This window comes from Rhinoderma darwinii, chromosome 4, assembly GCF_050947455.1.
Source record: "Rhinoderma darwinii isolate aRhiDar2 chromosome 4, aRhiDar2.hap1, whole genome shotgun sequence".
In the NCBI taxonomy this organism is placed as follows: domain Eukaryota; kingdom Metazoa; phylum Chordata; class Amphibia; order Anura; family Rhinodermatidae; genus Rhinoderma; species Rhinoderma darwinii.
In genome coordinates this window covers 324399361-324417288 of record NC_134690.1, presented here as the reverse complement: position 1 = coordinate 324417288, position 17928 = coordinate 324399361, and the positions used below count along the sequence as shown (strand labels likewise).

General features: G+C 43.2%; 1 protein-coding gene across 1 annotated transcript in view; it reads right to left on the bottom strand.

Annotated features, from left to right (window-relative positions):
• LOC142759971 (interferon-induced, double-stranded RNA-activated protein kinase-like) overlaps window positions 1–17928 on the bottom strand; it is a 100707-nt gene that overhangs the window by 34977 nt on the left and 47802 nt on the right. The window contains exons 10-13 of the mRNA XM_075862809.1: window positions 13382–13437; window positions 13225–13293; window positions 8214–8333; window positions 264–377 (exon numbers count right to left, since the gene is read on the bottom strand). Coding sequence (XP_075718924.1) covers window positions 264–377; window positions 8214–8333; window positions 13225–13293; window positions 13382–13437 — 359 coding nt within the window. The remainder of the gene's footprint in view (window positions 1–263; window positions 378–8213; window positions 8334–13224; window positions 13294–13381; window positions 13438–17928) is intronic.

Sequence of the window (17928 nt, the reverse complement as noted above, 5' to 3'; positions counted from 1 at the left end):
GGAAAAGACCCTCAAAAACATCACACCAAGAGCATGCTACAAAAATATATAGCGTTTATGGCAATTGGTCATAACATAGAGGGAGGAGGCAACATGTGTTTCCAAGGGATTGTATATGGGAAAAGCTGAACCGCTACACATTTTCCTATGCTATAAGAAAATGAACATGTAGTAGCCTATGATGAACTATTTGAAAGCATAACAGGCACACAAACACAACTGTTTATTTAAAAAGTCCAAACATTGAGCAAGAACAGTATTACCTGCCACTGCTGCTATTATCTGTAAAGACATCTTCTCCAGCCCAGGAATGGTAGTACCGAACAATGTTCTTATGTTCTAACTGTGCTAATGTTTGGATCTCATTCTCATCTTTTCTATTTAAAACACAATAAAATATTGACTTGAGAGAGCTGATACTTCACAACAAAATATCTGACACCCACCCACTCTATCAAAAGTACAAATATTTAATTGCATAAAATCAAATGAGACTGCTGTTTAGTCCTTTCCTATATATAATTTTTATTTTTATTTTTTTTACTGCAATCTTACATTTTTAGAACATAGTGCAGTGTATTGTCAAGTTATTCCCTAATCAATAAATAGTATAAAAATATATGTGTTATAAAGGGCAATCCCATTGATCCATGTGTATATGGGGCACACACACACTCCACTTTGCTTGGTCATACTTTTAAAAGATGAAACTTGGAGGTCTACAAATCTTTGAAATCTTGGCATCACCCGTGGTCATTGCCTTCATTAAAGGGGTATTCCCATCACGACAAACCTTGTCGATATGCTTTATTAGGGTATATGAGCAACATAGAGGGTGGTTCCCTACCGCTTGGGATCCCCCTTTATGTGCCAGAACAGAAGGACACTCTTTAGGAGTGCATTCTGGAATTACTTGGACGCCCATTGATTTAAATGGCCAACATGTAATGCTGCATTTCTCCTGCAGCGGCCACTGCAGGGATAATGTGTGGCTGCCCCCTGGCAATAGCAGTTAATCGCCGGGGGTTAGAGAAGCCCCACCCCTTTAATTGCCGCTTCACTTCTATTTTAATCAATATTTATATTTTGGATGCAAATAAAAAATGCTTTATTAACCCCTTCCCGCAAATGGGGGTTACTGTACGTCCATTTTAGCGGTGCGTTCCCGCAAATGGGCGTACAGTAACGCCCTGAGGATGAAGTGGGCACAGGAGCTGTGCGCACTTTATCTTCAGCGGGTCTCATCTGTAATGTACAGCCGACATCCCACTGCAACGGCGGCGATCACAGTTATCTCCGATTGCCGCCGTTTAACCCCTTAAACGCCGCTCTCAATAGTGATTGCGGCATTTAAGTGATTGACATAGAGGGAGGGGGCTCCCTCTGTACCCCCGCGAAAAAACGTGGGGTGCCAATGGTTACTAAGGCAACCAGGAAGCCTAGCAACGGCTTCCTGACGAAGGGTGCGAAACATGCGTCGAGGTGTTTCTTCTCTGAGTCCATCTAACAGCCACCATGCCAGCCTCAGGTAAATGAGATTCAACCATGTTTTTAGGCTTTATAATGATGCATGACAACTAACATAACAACAGTGATATGCTTATACCTGAATAGTGGGTTACTGGCATCATAGAACTGTATATTAGTTTGTAATTCTCAACTTTTTCTGAGGTAGTATTTACCTATCTGCATTGTGCATAATTGCAATATATTGGCTATGGTGGTGCATTGACCGTCTCGGAAAGTCTGATTTTAAGTATGTTTTAAATTGTATGTTTTTTGTATAGACGTCTTTGGGAGGGTATTCTATTTGTGGAACAATAAAATAATTTTTGGACTCACATATGTCTGTACGGGAATTTTTTCTTGTGTATATATGTACATGAGACATATATAGGTTTTCTGATTGTAGACTATGTCTTATGTTTATAGTGCTGCCCAAGGGGTATTATAGGTGCTAATTATATATCTTAAATGTGCAGCAGTTCTTTATCTAAAACCCCACGTCATCGTTTGCTAACCCCCACTGGTAGACCCTGTAAATGCAGCGGAAACTATGACATTTTGGGGTCTTTGCTACATAAGGGGCTAGTGAAGACGTCAAAGATTAGGCAATGCTAGAGCACGGATATTTTGTACAATACCCCGGACACCCTTTAGAAGTGCGACTCCTGCACCCAAAAATCTGGCCTGTGCATAAAGGATTGGTTCAAAGCGTACGTCACTATCCACGGATAATTAATTTTATTATTTATTTACCCCATTATTACATCATCCTATTATAAACCTGATGCACTCTGCCCAGCTTACATATACCCCGATGCACTCCGCCCAGCTTACATATACCCTGATGTGCTCTACCCAGTTTACATATACCCTTATGTACTCCGCCCAGCTTACATATACCCTGATGTACTCCGCCCAGTTTACAAATACCCTGATGTACTCTGCTCAGCTAACATATACCCTGATGTACTCCGCACAGTTTACATATGCCCCCACATTATAAGCTGAAATACCAGTAAAACCCCAAACAAAACTACTACCAAGCAAAATCTGCGCTTCAAAAGCCAAATGGCGGTCTTTCTGAGCCCGACAGTGTGCCCAAATAGCAGTTTATGACCACATATGGGGTATTGCTGTACTCTGAAGAACCCGCTTAACAATTTATGGGATGTGTGTCTAAAGTGGCACAAGCTGAGTACAACACGTTGGCCACTGAAATAGCAAATCTGTGGAAAATGCTAATTTTCAACCTGCAACATATACAGTGAACTAATTTCTACAAAACCTTTGGGGTCAAAATGCTCACTACACTTCTAGATGAATTCCTGGAGGGGTGTAGTTTCCTAAATGGGGTCACTTCTCAGGGGTTTTCACTGTACTGGTACCTCAACACCATGCAACATGGCGCCAAAAACCAATTTTGTAAAATCTCCATACCAAAAACTAAATTTCGCTTTTTCCCTTTAGACCCTTGCCGTGTGTCCAACTATCAGTTTACAACCACATATGGGGTATTTCCCTACTCAGGAGAAATTGTGTAACACATTTTGGGGTACCTTTTCTCCTGTATTCTTTGTGGAAATTAAAAATTATGAGCTAAATCTACATGTTATTGGAAAAAAAAATATCAAAATGCTCACTACACCTCTAAATTTAATTCTATGAGGACTATAGTCTCCAAAATGGAACCACACCTGGGGAATTTCTACTGTACTGGTACTTCAGGGGCTCTGCAAATGCGACATGGCCTCCAGAAACCAATTCAGCAAAATCTGAGCTTCAAAATCCAAATGGCACTGCTTCCCTTCTGAGCCCTGCCATGGGTCCAAACAGCAGTTTATTACCACATATGGGGTATTGCCTTAATCAGGAGAAATAGCTTTATAAATGTTGAGGTGATTTTTCTCCTTTATTCCTTATAAAAATTAGAAAATGCTATGTTTTTTCAGAAAAAAAGTAGATTTTCATCTTCACACACTAATTCCAATAACTTCAGCAAAAAAACCTGTGGGGTAAAAATGCTAACTATACCACTAGAAAATTCCTTCAGGGGTGTAGTTTCCAAAATGGGGTCACTTTTGGGGGGTTTCCACTGTTTAGGTCCCTCCAGTGCGTTGCAAATGCGACATGGCACCGAAAACCACTTCAGTAAAATCTGCACTACAAAATCCAAATGGCGCTCCTTCCCTTCTGAGAACTGCCGTGGGTCCAAACAGCAGTTAATTACCACATATGGAGTATTTCCGTAATAGGGAGAAATTTCTTAACAAATGTTGGTCTGCTTTTTCTCCTTTATTCCTTGCAAAAATTAGAAAATGTAACATTTTTCCAGAAAAAAAAAAAAGGAGATTGAGATTTTTACAGACTAATTCAAATAAATTTAGCAAAAAACCTGCAGGGTCAAAATGCTAACTATACCCCTAGATAAATTCCCTGAGGGGTGTAGTTTCAAAAATGGAATCACTTTTGATGGGTTTCCACTGTTTTGGCACCACAAGACCTCTTCAAACCTGACATGGTGCATAAAATATATTCTAATATCTAGAAGGCCACAAAATCCACTAGGTGCTCCATTGTTTCTGAGGCCGATGTTTCAGTCCATTAGCACACTAGGGCCACATGTGGGATATTTCTAAAAACTGCAGAATCTGGGCAATAAATATTGAGATGCATTTTTCGGGTAAAACCTTCGGTGTTACAGAAAAAAAAAAGAACTTATTCCAAATTAATTTTTGGCAAAAAAAATTAAATTTGTAAATTTATTTTCTACTTTGCTTTAAAGGGAACCTGTCACCAGCATTTTAGCTATAAAGCCAGCAATACCTGGTGAAAGTGGGTGAAAAATCATTGTCATCTAAGCTATAAATATGTTCTAAGTAAGCTCTGTAGCTTTAGTATTCCGTTTTTCAGTGGTCCCACGCCGTATGCAAATGAGCAGAAAAGAGTCAAATCTTCATCTGAAAAGAGTCAGATTTTCATTCCTCCAGCATCTCAGAGTGGACTCCACCTCCTTCTTTTTGATTGACAGCTCCTTAGCCAGTCAGGGCCGGACAGGTGGCAACGGTGGGCGGGGTTAAGAGGCTGCATCCCAGAGGGAAAAATAATTACCATAAAAGGTGGTAAAAGTTTAAACGACGATATTTACCGACAGAGGAGGACTTCAGGAAAGAAGAGAACAGGAACGCACTCTGGACAGCTGCGGCCATTGAGGGGTCAGGCGAGTTTAACAGGTAAGATGTTGATGACAGGATCCCTTTAATTCCTGTGAAATGCCTAAAGAAAGCGGTTTTGAATACTTTGAGGGGTACAGTTTTCAAAATTGGGTGTTTTATGGGGGTTTCTAATATACGGACCCCTAAAAGCCACTTCAAAACTGAACTCGTCCCTGAAAACATAGCCTTTTGAAATTTTCTTAAAAATGTGAGAAATTAATGCTAAAGTTCTAAGCCTTGTACCATCCTAGAAAAAGAAAAGGACGTTCAAAAAAAGATGCAAACAAAGTAGACATATGGATAATGTTAATTAGTAACTATTTTGTGTGGTATTACTGTTTTCCAAGCAGATACATTTAAAATTAGAAAAATCATAATGTCTTCAAATTTTCTCTAAACTTTGGTGTTTTTCACAAATAAGCAATGAATTTAATCGACCAAATTTTTCCACTAACAAAGTACAATATGTCATGAGAAAACAATCTCCGAATCGCTTGGATGGCTAAAAGCATTCCAAAGTTATTACCACATAAAATGACACGTCAGATTTGAAAAAAATGGGGCTTGTCCTGATGGCCAAAAAAAGCTTGGTCCTGAAGGGGTTAAGGAGTGAAAACTTTAATTAATTGGTCAATAAATTGTCAACAAACTTTGAATAGATCAAAAGCACAAGCGAATATTAAAAAAAACTTTGTAATTTATCTCTTGAGAAAAATTCCTTTCTCCACTTATCAGATTCCGCCCTCCCTTCTATTTGTTCATTCACTCTATATGTACGGCTAGATCAGTCTCCACCTCAAGCCGAGACGGACTAATCAGTTCACTGAGAGATCAGGTTTAATGCTGGTTATGTAAGTCTGGAGAGGGGATGGAGCAAAGTGAGAGAGAGGAAGACCCACACAGAGATGCTATTGCAGCTTATAGTAAGTGTTCTATCTCACCCCAGTGCTTTATTCTCAGCTACACTGCTCGTTATTGCTGTATAATTTCCTCCATGAGCCTGCAGCTTCTATATTTGTGACATATACAGATAGGAGAGCAGTATTCTCCTCTTCTCTGTGTGCAGTGTATAGAAGACATAATAACAGTTAGGCTCCACCCACTAGTTCAAAGAAAAATGAGTATTAGAGATAAAGCCTGCAGAGGGAAAAACTGCTAAAGAAAATGTCATATACAAGTCATATAATGGCCAGAAATAGTGTTATTCCTCATGTACACACATATGACAGCTTATTCTGAAAAGTCACCTGAATGGTTAGGTATGCTTTAATAGGGAGAGAACAGAGGGAGCACACCCCAAAAAAAAATTTGCAAAAATAAGCAATACACAAGACCAGCAAAACAAATATATGGTTTAGATCCCATATATAAAGATGTAAAGATGTTTAAATGTGATGAATACACAGCACCTACACAGATTGTAGGTCTCTAAATCAGTGTAAAGGGTTCCAATGTGTTTCCGCTGCATATAGCAGGTTGAAAATTAAGAATATAAATATTCTCCCATTGTAATTATTCATTGGGGAACCTTGTACACGCCCTGCCCCCACACCTCTTTCAAGGTGTATTCTAGCTTAAATGTTAGGTGTCTCCGATCGATCGATAAAACAGGGGGACTCTAGTCCCTCACCACCAGCACTTTTGTGGTGCGAGGCGTTTTGTGGAGCAGCTGCCACTCTATACAACACGTTGGGAGGTATGGATACAGCTAAGTCACTGCAGCCAGGGAATATAAGTTGTCAGAGATGGAAGCTGAGAAAGTTGATTGTGAAGCATTATTTTTCTTTATTTTGTCTGTACAGTCAATGTGGTATGGGGGGGGCTTATCAGCAGGGGTCATGTTCCTCACCTGCCAAAGTCTTGACAAATCCAGTCCACATGCCCTGTTACAGCACATTGACATTATAGAGGGGGGTCCGCTGTCTGTTTGCCAGAGAATAGAACTGCTGGAAAGAGCAGCTTATGCTCTGCAAACTCAACGGGTTATACTATCTGATTGCCAAGGGTTATGTCAGCTGGGGAAACCCCTTTAATTTTATATATTGATTAGTTATTATAATAGATATTGTCATATAAATATTAATTTAACGGAGCATGTTTCTCCAAATGAAACAATAAAAGTTCAAAACTTTGTAATATTTTATCAAGATTGCAGTAATAAATGAATATGTACTATCTGGCCAAAAGTATGTGGAGACCTCACAGCACACCTAGATCAGTTCGTTGGATATCCCATTCCAAAACCATGAGCATTCATATGGAGCTTGGCCCCCTGCTGTGGAATCAACAGCCTCCACCCTTCTGGAACGGCTTTCCACATGATTTTGGAGTGCCTTTCTGGGAATTTGTGCCCATTCGGCTAAAAGTAAAAGTATTTGTGGGGTCAGACAGTGATGGTGCATGAGAAGGTCTGGCTCAAAAAAGTACTCAATAAGGTTGGAGGTCAGGGCTGTGCGCAGGCCACCCAAGTTTCTTTACACCAAACTCGTAACACCATGTCTTTATGAACCTTGCTTTGTGCACTCGGGCACTGTCATTCTGGAACAGGAAAGGGCCTTCCCCAAACTATTAACGCAAAGTTGGAAGCATACAATTGTCGAAAATATCTTGGTATGCTGTAGCTTTAATATTACCCCTCACTGTAAAAAAGGAGCCTAGCCCAAACCCTAAAAAAAAACAACAGCCCCAGACCATTATCCCTCTTCCTCAAAATTTTACAGTAGGCACTATGCATACCAGTAGGTAGCATTCTCCAGGCATCTGCCAAATTCAGATTCATCCTTTAGACTGCCCGATAGTGAAACGTGATCCATCACACCAGAGAACACATTTCCACTGCTTCAGAGTCCAGATGCGGCATACTTTACACCACTCCAGCCGATACTTGGCATTGCCCATGGTGATCTAAAGCTTGTGTGAAGCTGTTCGATCATGGAAACCAATTTCTTGAAGCTCCCGACGTACAGTTCATGTGTGGATGTCACTTTCAGAGGCAATTTGGAACTTTGTAGTGAGCGATGCAACAGAGGATAGGCGCAACAGAAGATTTTTACTCGCCACGTGCTTCAGCACTCGGCGGCCTCACTGAGTTTGCGTGGTCTACCGCTTTGCGGCTGAGCTATTGTTACTACTAAATGCTTCCACTTCACAAAAATAAAACTTTACAGTTGACCAGGACAAAATTAGAAGATCAGAAATTTACCAAACTGCACTGTGGGAAAGTGGCATTCTGTGACAGCACCATGTTTAAAGTCACTGAGCCCTTCAGTATGACCCATACTGCTATCAATGTTTGTCTACAGAGAGATTACACGGTTGTGGGTTGAATTTTATGCACCTGTTTGCAGTGGGTTAAGGCTGAAACACATGAATTTAATAATTAGGAGGGGTGTCCACATGCTTTTGGCCATATAGTGTATATACATAATTACAGATATTTTAAAGTACAATGTGTAATAGTATAGGCAACAATATATTTCTGTACAAAACACTTACTCTGAGCGCCTCTTTACTTTTTTAACATAATATTTTTTTTCTATTTTTTTTCTCGCTTTGTATACGGTCCCATATCCACCAGAATCAAGCTTTGTTATATTGTCGAAATCCTGATTAAAGCTGGAAAAAGGAATAAAAAATAAATAACTATATCATGCCATAGGAAGGAATTGAGTTATGAAGACATTGCAAATATCAAAGAGACCCTATAAAAGAAGATTTGACCACCTACTTAATTTATTACAAACAAAAAATGTTGAATGGCATACAGAATACAATAGTCTTCCCATAAATACTATTGATCATACTTAAAGGTGTTTTCTGGGCTCTAAAAAAAAAAGTTCGATGAGCTTTCAAATTTTACTGACACAGCAATTTCTTCTAGTTCCCACTCCCACCTATGGAGGACGCCTTGTCGTGACAGGTGGGCAAAAACAATTTGATCAAAATATGCACCAAGATCCTCCCTATTGTAAGTAGATTTATCAGTAATGCATATTTATTATATTTAGCGGTTTAGGTGACATTGGTGTTTGCAAAGCGCTGTCGCCATTTTTTTAGTGTGCTTCATATACATACATATATATACACACATATAGGTATGTATGTGTGTGTGTGTGTTTTATATTTTTGGATTCAATAAAACGTTTACTTTTTATAATGTATTTGTTTTTGATAGACTCCATTTTTTGTTGTAGGTTATTATTATTTTTTTTTTTATCCTGTCTTGTGAATAGAGCCTAGTCCTTGAAAGTCTCAGTAAATAATTGTTTTGACAGGGTCAAAGCACTGCCTCTAAGACCATACTGCCTGTATGAGATAAACGTGAACAGCGGCTGCGGTCCACTTAAAAAGAGACTTCAAATATCAGGCCACATTGAATTTTAAAAAAGAGAAAAAGCCCCCCCAACACGTTTCACCACTGTTGTTGCGTCCTCAGGGGAAAATGGGGCTAATGGCGGCGGACACGGCTAGATCTCCTATTTATAATCTCACTCCTGACTAGGGATGTCACGATACCAGAATTTGGACTTAGATACCGATACTTCGTGTAGTATTGTGATACTTGATACCAAAACTATACAATAATAAAAAAACAGTTCTTCGGTTTTCTGATGTAAGGTGCGTGGTGTGATGGTATATCTATATGCCATTACATTAGCCAGTGTACTGATAGTACACAGGCAGTTGTTAGGACATACCTAACTATGCCATAACAGGAAATATGGTCAGACAGAACTGGGGTCCTTCAATGGACCCTGGGCTGTATACCCATATATGGTATGGCCCTCAATCCAAAGGGCATCTCCCCTTCTCATTTTCCCCTGAATGCTGCGGGGGTGGTCAGCTTTGATCGCAGCATTCAGGGGAATAGCGGCAGAGATGAGAGGTTTCTCTGATCTCCGCCGTTATAGAGCGAGGCTGCGGCTGTGTAATACAGCCATTGCCCCTCTCCTGACAATAAGTGCGCGCGTGGTCAGCATGAGGTGATGCGGCCGTCGCTGCACTAATGAGCGTTGGAGCAGGCACCGAAGACTGAACATGAGGTTGTTTTGCAGTGCGCCCGTCATGTTCTGTCTTCAGTGCCGCCGCTCATTAGTGCAACGCTGGACGCATCACATCATGCTGAACACGTGCGCACTTCTCAGGAGCGGGGCAATGGCTGTATTACATAGCTGCAGCGCCACTCTCATACATTCATGTGTTACGATACTGAGCTGTGCGGCCGCACAGCTTAGCATCGAAATACATGAAATAATGGTTTTGAACCGTTTGAGGGTGCACGGCATCGAAACAGTATCGAAGTTTCGATGAATCTTAAACTAATTGTCACCTAAACTAATTGTAACCAATATAAATGATTCTCATGCGGCGAGCCCCTAGATAGAAAGATTGACCTCTCTCTACACTCCAACCAACACAATGCTAAAGCTCGGCCAATAGGGGACTCGTTTTTGCGCTTGCGTAATGAAGATAAAAAATCATGAGAACTAACAAGTGTGGAATAGAGGTCACTGTGCATGTCAGTGGACTTAGAAATAGAAGAACATTAGTACGCTTCAGGTTAGTATCAATAGTGATTAAATTTCAGCCTTTAGATCTGACATATAAAACATATACTACATGTGATGATTAATGGACATAAGTGGTGCTGGATAGGTTACAGAGAATATATAAAGATGATATTTATAGAAACAAATTAGATATAACATACTCATTAGAATATTAAGTTATCAATTCCTATATAATAATTACCATCTAAGCAGTAGAATGCCCATTATTATTCATAGGATCATATTCAAAAAGTAATATGTATAGATACTTATGAAGCATAAGGGACAGATTAACAAGGAGAGAACCTTAGTGTATATGTGTCTCGACCTTCAAAATATCTTCAAAATGGAGACATCAACAATGTGTGTATATATATATATATATATTTTTTTTTTTTAATTACCTAACAGGTATAAGACGTTATTAATAGAACTGATATGCGAACACGACCATATCAAAATATATTTATAAAAAAAAGTATTAGCAATATTTAAAGAAAGATATGATGTAAGATACGATACACTACAATGTCTGCAACAGCTCATGGAATGTTTAAGGGCCTACAGAATATTTGTACTTATAAGGCTACAAAAGGTAAAGCCCTCTGAGTCCAACTGGGCTAAGGCTATTTAGGCGGTGAATCCACCGTGTTTCCTCCTGTAACAACCTACGATCCAAATTCCTTCTCTAGGGCCAGGTTTCAACAAAGTGATCCCCAAAAATTGAATAGATCTAGTATCATTCTCATGCATACATCTCATATGTCTGGACAATGGGGTTTCTTCTTTTCTATTAATCGAACTTAAATGCTTCGAAATTCTTCTTCTAAATTGTTGGATGCTTTTACCTACATAGAATTTAGGGCATGGGCATTTAGCAATGTATAGAACTCCCGAGCTCTGGCAGTTAATAAACTGTTTTATCTCATACAACTTCCCATTAACAGAGTTGATGAAATGCTTCATTTTTGGCATAAGGGGACAAAAGGAACAACGTCCACATGGATAGGAACCAAAGGTGGATGAGGGGAGCCATGTACTTCGTGGTATAGATGGCATTGCGCATCAATTCCATTAAAAATAAAATAAAAAAATAAACGCTTTGCGAGTGCGTGGAAAAACATATGCCGCTCGCAAAGCACACTGATGCATAACGCAACGCACACGGACCAGCTTTACTCGCGTAAATGTAGCCTTAGGTGGGATTCACACGACCGGGTCGTTCCCGAGCCCGAGTGTCGGCCGGTAAAATCGGCCATTTTGCCCGGCCGGTTTGCATTAAGTTTTGCATCCGTGCCGGGCCGGGCAGATCCGGACAGTGACATCAGCGGCAACTCCAGAAGGGGAATCACCATGTGTTCAGGGATTTCGCTTCAGGAGTTTCCCCTGATGTCACTGCCCAGATATGGACAGAGACATCAAGCGCTCTGTCCAGGAGCGGAATCCCCGAAAACACGGGGATTCCGCTCCTTCAAGGAGCTAAAGTGCGGCTAGCACATAGCAGAGCGGGGAGATACCTCCCCGCTCTGCTATAGTGGCGTCGCTACAGTAGTAGCAGCTGCAGCAGCTGCTAGCGGCGCCATCGAAGGTGTCGCCGGGCCAGGGTGCTTTTAAAACAAGCAGGGGAAGGGAGCCAGCGCAGCGCTCCCTTCCACCTGCTGTACACCCCGGCCCTGCCACACAGTGTACAGCGATGCCATTCGTCATATCCCGGTGATGGCCGTGTATTACCCGGCCCCATAGACTTCTATGGGAGCCGGGCGGCCGGGTACCCGGGCGAAGATAGAGCATGTCCTATTTTTTGACGGCCGGTTTTCCCGGCCGTCAAAAAATCGGTTGTGTGAATAGCCCCATTAGGGGTCTATTATTCCTAATGCAGCCGGTTGCCGGCCGATTTATGAATGGCCGGCACCCGGCCGGGAAACCCTGCCCTGTGAATGGGGCCTTAGAGTCTTATCTTCTCTAAACAAGATTCCAGGTGCAAAATTAAAGAAGCTAAACTTTAATTCTAATGGAGGGGGCTCAAGGGCATTTCCTGAGGCCATATATAGATATGCTTCCGTAGTTTCTTTATGCAAGTAATATATTTACATACTATGACGTGACCTTTAATACTACGTCTATAACTGGGCTGGAACTAAATCATATATGAATGCTATTGGTCTTCAAACTTGTATTGGCTTTTTGTGTATAAATAAACCACACAAGGCTTCAAGCACAAGAGAAATGCCACATGTGTGATCTCTCCAATCCATCGTTATCATGATTTGGACTCCGAGGCTGGATTCTTAGAGTACTAGGCTACTCTGACATTGCCATCAGAAATGTAGTATTACATATAGCCATTAAAATAACAGGTAAACCATGTAATACATGGATGGCTCTAGTTCACCACAGCAAGAGCCAATGTTTATTTGCCGTTTGTCTTGAGCAGAAAACCCCCTAATCTGGCATATGGGCAACCGTGGTCTTTGTGAAACAACCACTTTATAACAACAAGACAGGGATGAACAGAGCATATTATTCATAAAATGTTAAAAAAAAAAAATTTTATTACTTATATGTTGCTGGGTATTTTGGGTGAAACATGGAACACAGATAAAGATTTCCCTTTCAAATGTCTGGGAAAGGCGAGTGATAAGTCCTCTAAAAGATATAATGTGGCTATATTGACTGTCAACCAGGTTCAATAAATCTCTGAAGATAATGCTTAACACCTTGACAAAAAGGACATTTCAAGGACTGTTTAAAAGGGAACATGTTATTCCCTTATTATAGGGAAAAGTTCTAATACCAAAAAGGTAGCCAAGCAGATTTAGTAGGGCTGCCCAAATATATACCTACATGAAAGTGAAATGGTAAAATTAACCATTAGATACAGTACAGGAAAGTTTATAAAGCAGATCTCTTTTGATCTGCTTTTGGTCAGAGAATCTAATGTTCTTGATGTAACTTACATTTTGTCTTCAGTGGTCACATCCTGCACCAGCTCGCGTTTTGTGAAGTTAGGTGCTAACTCAATACGTCTAAAAGAAAATTAAAGATTTGTATAACAATGAGCGCAAATATTTGGTTTAGTGTTTACTGCATTTTGAAAAGATGGAATGAACTTACCTTTGTGGTTTGCTCGGTACCGATGGGGTTAGATTGACTGAATGGCGAAATGTAATCTAAAAAAATAAGACCGTATATATGTAATTCATCATTTCTAAAACATTAAGAAATGGTAAAGATGGCTTTTGGTGAGCATTACTTAAAACGGTTCCCAGAGTGCCTCTGAAAAGTATTTCCCTTCTTACTTGGACTTCATGGTTTTTAATGTAACAACATTGAATTGCATTTTTTTTCTCCAACAGCTTGATCAGTTTAATAAGAACGGAAAACAAAGCCTAATGCCCCATGCACATGACCGTAAAACCGGGGACCGTACTACGGTCCGCGATTTTATGGACCCATTCGGTTCTATTGGCCACGACACATTTCCGTAGCACTATGGATGGGTGCACGTGCCATAGAACCGTGTCGGGAATTATGAAGCACTGTCACGTAGGTTTCGTGGACCCACTGGGCCCTACCGCCTTGGCGGTATGGCAGCTGGCCAACAGGGCGCAGGTCACAGTCTATAGTTCGTATAGGGTACCAGTGGCAGCTCGGACCGTAGTAAGACCGGCTCGGCTGGGACTAGGCAGCAGGTAGATGTCAGGCGTGGACTAGCAGCACAGGCGTAGAATACAGCACGACTACAGCTCAGCACGGCACTTGACCAGGAGAGCACGGGATACAGGAACAGGGAACACAGGGAACTGGAAAACACTAGGAGACCATTTGCATAGACAAACTAGGATATAACAAACAACGCTCAGGCATGGAAGAAAGGCCATTCTTGTAGTCCAGAATACTCATGGGCTCATTTTGCATTAAAGTCCGGTGCTCACGCTGCCCCTTTAAGAGCGGGCACGAGCGTGTGTGCCTTACAGGACACCGGCCGAGGTGAGCGGAAGTGAGCATTGGCGTCTCCTGAGGAGGAGACTGGGGCCAGCGCTCGCAGACCCATGGCTGCGGCCGCCAGGAGGTGAGTGAGCCTGACGGCCCGCGGCCATGGACATGACAGTATCCCCCTCTTACGCCCCCTCTTCTTGGGGCGAGAGAGAAACTTCTTCAAAAGGGTAGGAGCATTGAGGTGCTCCTCTGGCAACCAGGACCTCTCTTCAGGACCAAACATCCTCCAATCCACCAAATAAAAAGTCTTTCCTCTCACTTTCTTGGTGTTTAAGATCTCCTTAACCTCGAAGGTGTCTGAAGAGCCGCTGGAGGCAACTGCAGGGCTAGGAGTCTTGGTAAAGCGGTTCAGAACCACTGGTTTCAGGAGGGAGACAGGAAAGAGTTGGGGATCTTGAGGGTAGGAGGCAGCCGAAGCTTGTAGGCGACAGGGTTGATCTGCTGCAGGATCTCGAAGGGTCCGAGGAACCTGGGAGCAAATTTGTATGATGGCACCCTCAGTCAAATATTCCTGGAGGACAGCCAGACCTTCATGCCAGGAAGAAACTGAGGAGGTTCTCTACTCCTTGTGTCCGCCTTCCGTTTCATGCGGTCGACCGCCAGCTGGATGGAGGATCGAGTCTGCTGCCAGATCTGCAGAAAGTCCCTGAAAGCAGTGTCAGCAGCTGGTACCTCGGACGTTATCAGGCATCGGGAGAGGAATTCGTGGGTGTTAGCCACAGACAAAGAACGGTGTATTCCTTGTGGACTTGCTGGTGTGATTATTGTATGAGAATTCAGCCCACAGGAGCAACTGCACCCAGTCATCATGCTGCTTGGAGATGAAGTAGCGTAAGTAGTTCTCCAAGATCTGATTGATCCTCTCGACCTGACCATTGGACTGAGGATGGTAGACCGAGGAAAAGTCCAACTTTACACCTAGGAGTCCACAGAGGGCTCTCCAGAACTTCAAGGTGAACTGAACCCCCCGATCAGCCAATATGCTGCAGCAAGCCGTGCGAGCGGAAGATGTGTTGGATGAAAAGCTTGGCCAGTTGAGGAGCAGAAAGAAGACCGGTCAGAGGAACGAAGTGGGCCATCTTAAAAAATAGATCCACCACCAGCCAGACAGTACTGTATCCAGCAGAGAGAGGCAGATCAGTGATAAAGTACATAGCTATATACTGCCAGGGAGCATCGGGCACAGGCAATGGCTGAAGCAGGCCAGCATGTCTGGAGTGAGCGACCTTGTTAGCTGCAAACACTGAGCAGTAAGAAACAAAGTCCATAATGTCCTTGGGCAGCGTGGGCCACCAGAAATGACGGGCAATCAGATCCTGGGTCTTACGGGTACCCGCGTGACCTGCCAGTCTAGAGGAGTGTTCCCAGCAGAGTATTCTCCCTCAGGCAGCCAGGCGCACAAAAGTACTCCCTAGAGGAATGTCCCCAACTTGAAGGCGATTGACAGAGACAATGCAAGATGGATCAATAATGTTCTGTGGAATTTCCATGGTGTCTTCTGTCTCGAAAGACCTGGACAAGGCATCGGTCCCCACATTCTTGTCGGCCGGGCGATATTGGAGCTCAAACTGGAACCTGGTAAAGAACCGTGACCACCTGGCCTGACGAGGGTTCAGCCGTTGGGCCGTCTGAAGATAGGTGAGTTTCTTGTGGCCCGTAAAAATCAGGATGGGATAAGCTGTGCCCTCTAGTAGAGGTCTCCACTCCTCCAGGGCCAATTTGATAGCCAGTAACTCCCGATCCCCAATCGAGTAATTGCATTCTGCGGAAGAGAAGCGCTTAGAGAAATATCCACATACCATTGACTTGCCCTTGGAACCTCTCTGGAACCGGAGTGCACCAGCACCGACAGAGGATGCGTCCACCTCCAACGAGAACTGTAGAGAAACATCTGGATGATGGAGGATAGAGGCTGACGTGAAGGCACTCGTCAGGCTATTGAATGTGGACTCTGCCTAATGAGTCCACACCTTGGCGTCCATGCCCTTCTTAGTGAGGTTAGAGATAGGAGATGTCAGTGAGGAGAAGTTTGGAATAAATGGTCTGTAAAAATTGGCGAATCCCAGAAAGCTCTGTATGGCCCTCAAGCCTTGAGGGCCTGGCCATTCCAGGTCGGACTTTACCTTTTCAGGATCCATCTTGAGACCTCTATTCGAGACAATGTAGCCCAGGAAGGGTAGACCATCTTTTTCAAACACGCACTTCTCCAACTTGGCGTACAGACGATTCCTCCTTAACCGCAGAAAAACTTGACGGACAGGTCTCTGATGCGTCATAGGATCTGGAGAAAAAAATCAAGATGTCATCAAGATAGACCACAACACAAACATCAAACATAGTGGAGGTTACGGACAATGTCATTAACGAACTCCTGGAAGACCGCGGGAGCATTACACAGGCCGAAGGGCATTACTAGATATTCAGTGTCCATCACGGGTGTTAAATGCAGTCTTCCATTCGTCACCCCGGCGAATCCGTATTAGGTTGTAAGCCCCACGCAGGTCTAGTTTGGAAAAAATCTTGGCACCACGTATACGATCAAACAGTTCTGACATCAGTGGCAACGGATACTTATTTTTCACCGTGATCTGGTTGAGAACCCGGTAGTCAATACAAGGACGCAGGGAGCCATCCTTCTTTTTGACGAAGAACAACCCGGCTCTTGCCGGGGAGGAAGACTTCTGTATGAAGCCCCTCTCCAAGTTCTCTTTAACATAGACGGACATGGACAGAGTCTCTGGCAAGGAGAGCGGATATACCCTACCACAGGGAAGGGATGCACCAGGAATCAGCCCGATAGGTCAGTCATACGTCCGGTGTGGGGGCAGTGTCTCTGCCTCCCTTTTGCTGAAGACGTCTGAAAATGCAGCATAATGACCAGGCAATCCTGCCAATGTCCAAGGCAGAGGAGGCTGAGACTAACAAATCTGCACCAGGCAACGGCTGTGACACTCGGGACCCCACTGGGGAACCTCTCCAGAGTTCCAGTCCAGGACTGGGGCATGTAGTTGGAGCCAAGGCAGGCCAAGCAGCACGGGGGTTAACGGCCTGGAATAGGACATAGAACGATAGAAGCTCGGAGTGGAGAGCCCCTACTTCGAGCCTCAGCGGCTTGGTCACAGCTATAACTGGGTCTGGCAGAGGTAGTCCATTTACCGATGCAACCATTAACGGTCTCTCCAGAGGGGTAGTGGGTAATTGAAGAAGGTCCACCAGGTCTCTACAAATGAAATTAGCAGCGGATCCAGAGTCCAGATACGCAGAAACCTGATACGTTTTCTCACCGGACACTATGGTCACGGGCAGGGCCGCCATCAGGAATTTCAGGGCCCCCTACAGCTAAATTTTTTGGGCCCCCCTACCGTGGCACCGCCTGTTAACGGTACTCCGTCCAGCACTATATCATGGTACCCAGGGCGGCCATCAGGGGGGGTATTAGGGGTACTGATGTGAGAGGCCCGGCCAAACCTAATTGAAAGGGGGGCCCGGCAAACTGCCGCGACTTGCCTTTGGTAGAAAAAAAACAGGCCCCTGCAATGGGGCCCGTTTTTTTCACCAAAAGAATGTTGTGAGCTGCGGGCCCCCCTTTCAATTAGGTTTGGCCGGGCCTCTCACATCAGCACCCATAATACCCCCCCTGATGGCGGCCCTGGGTAGCATGG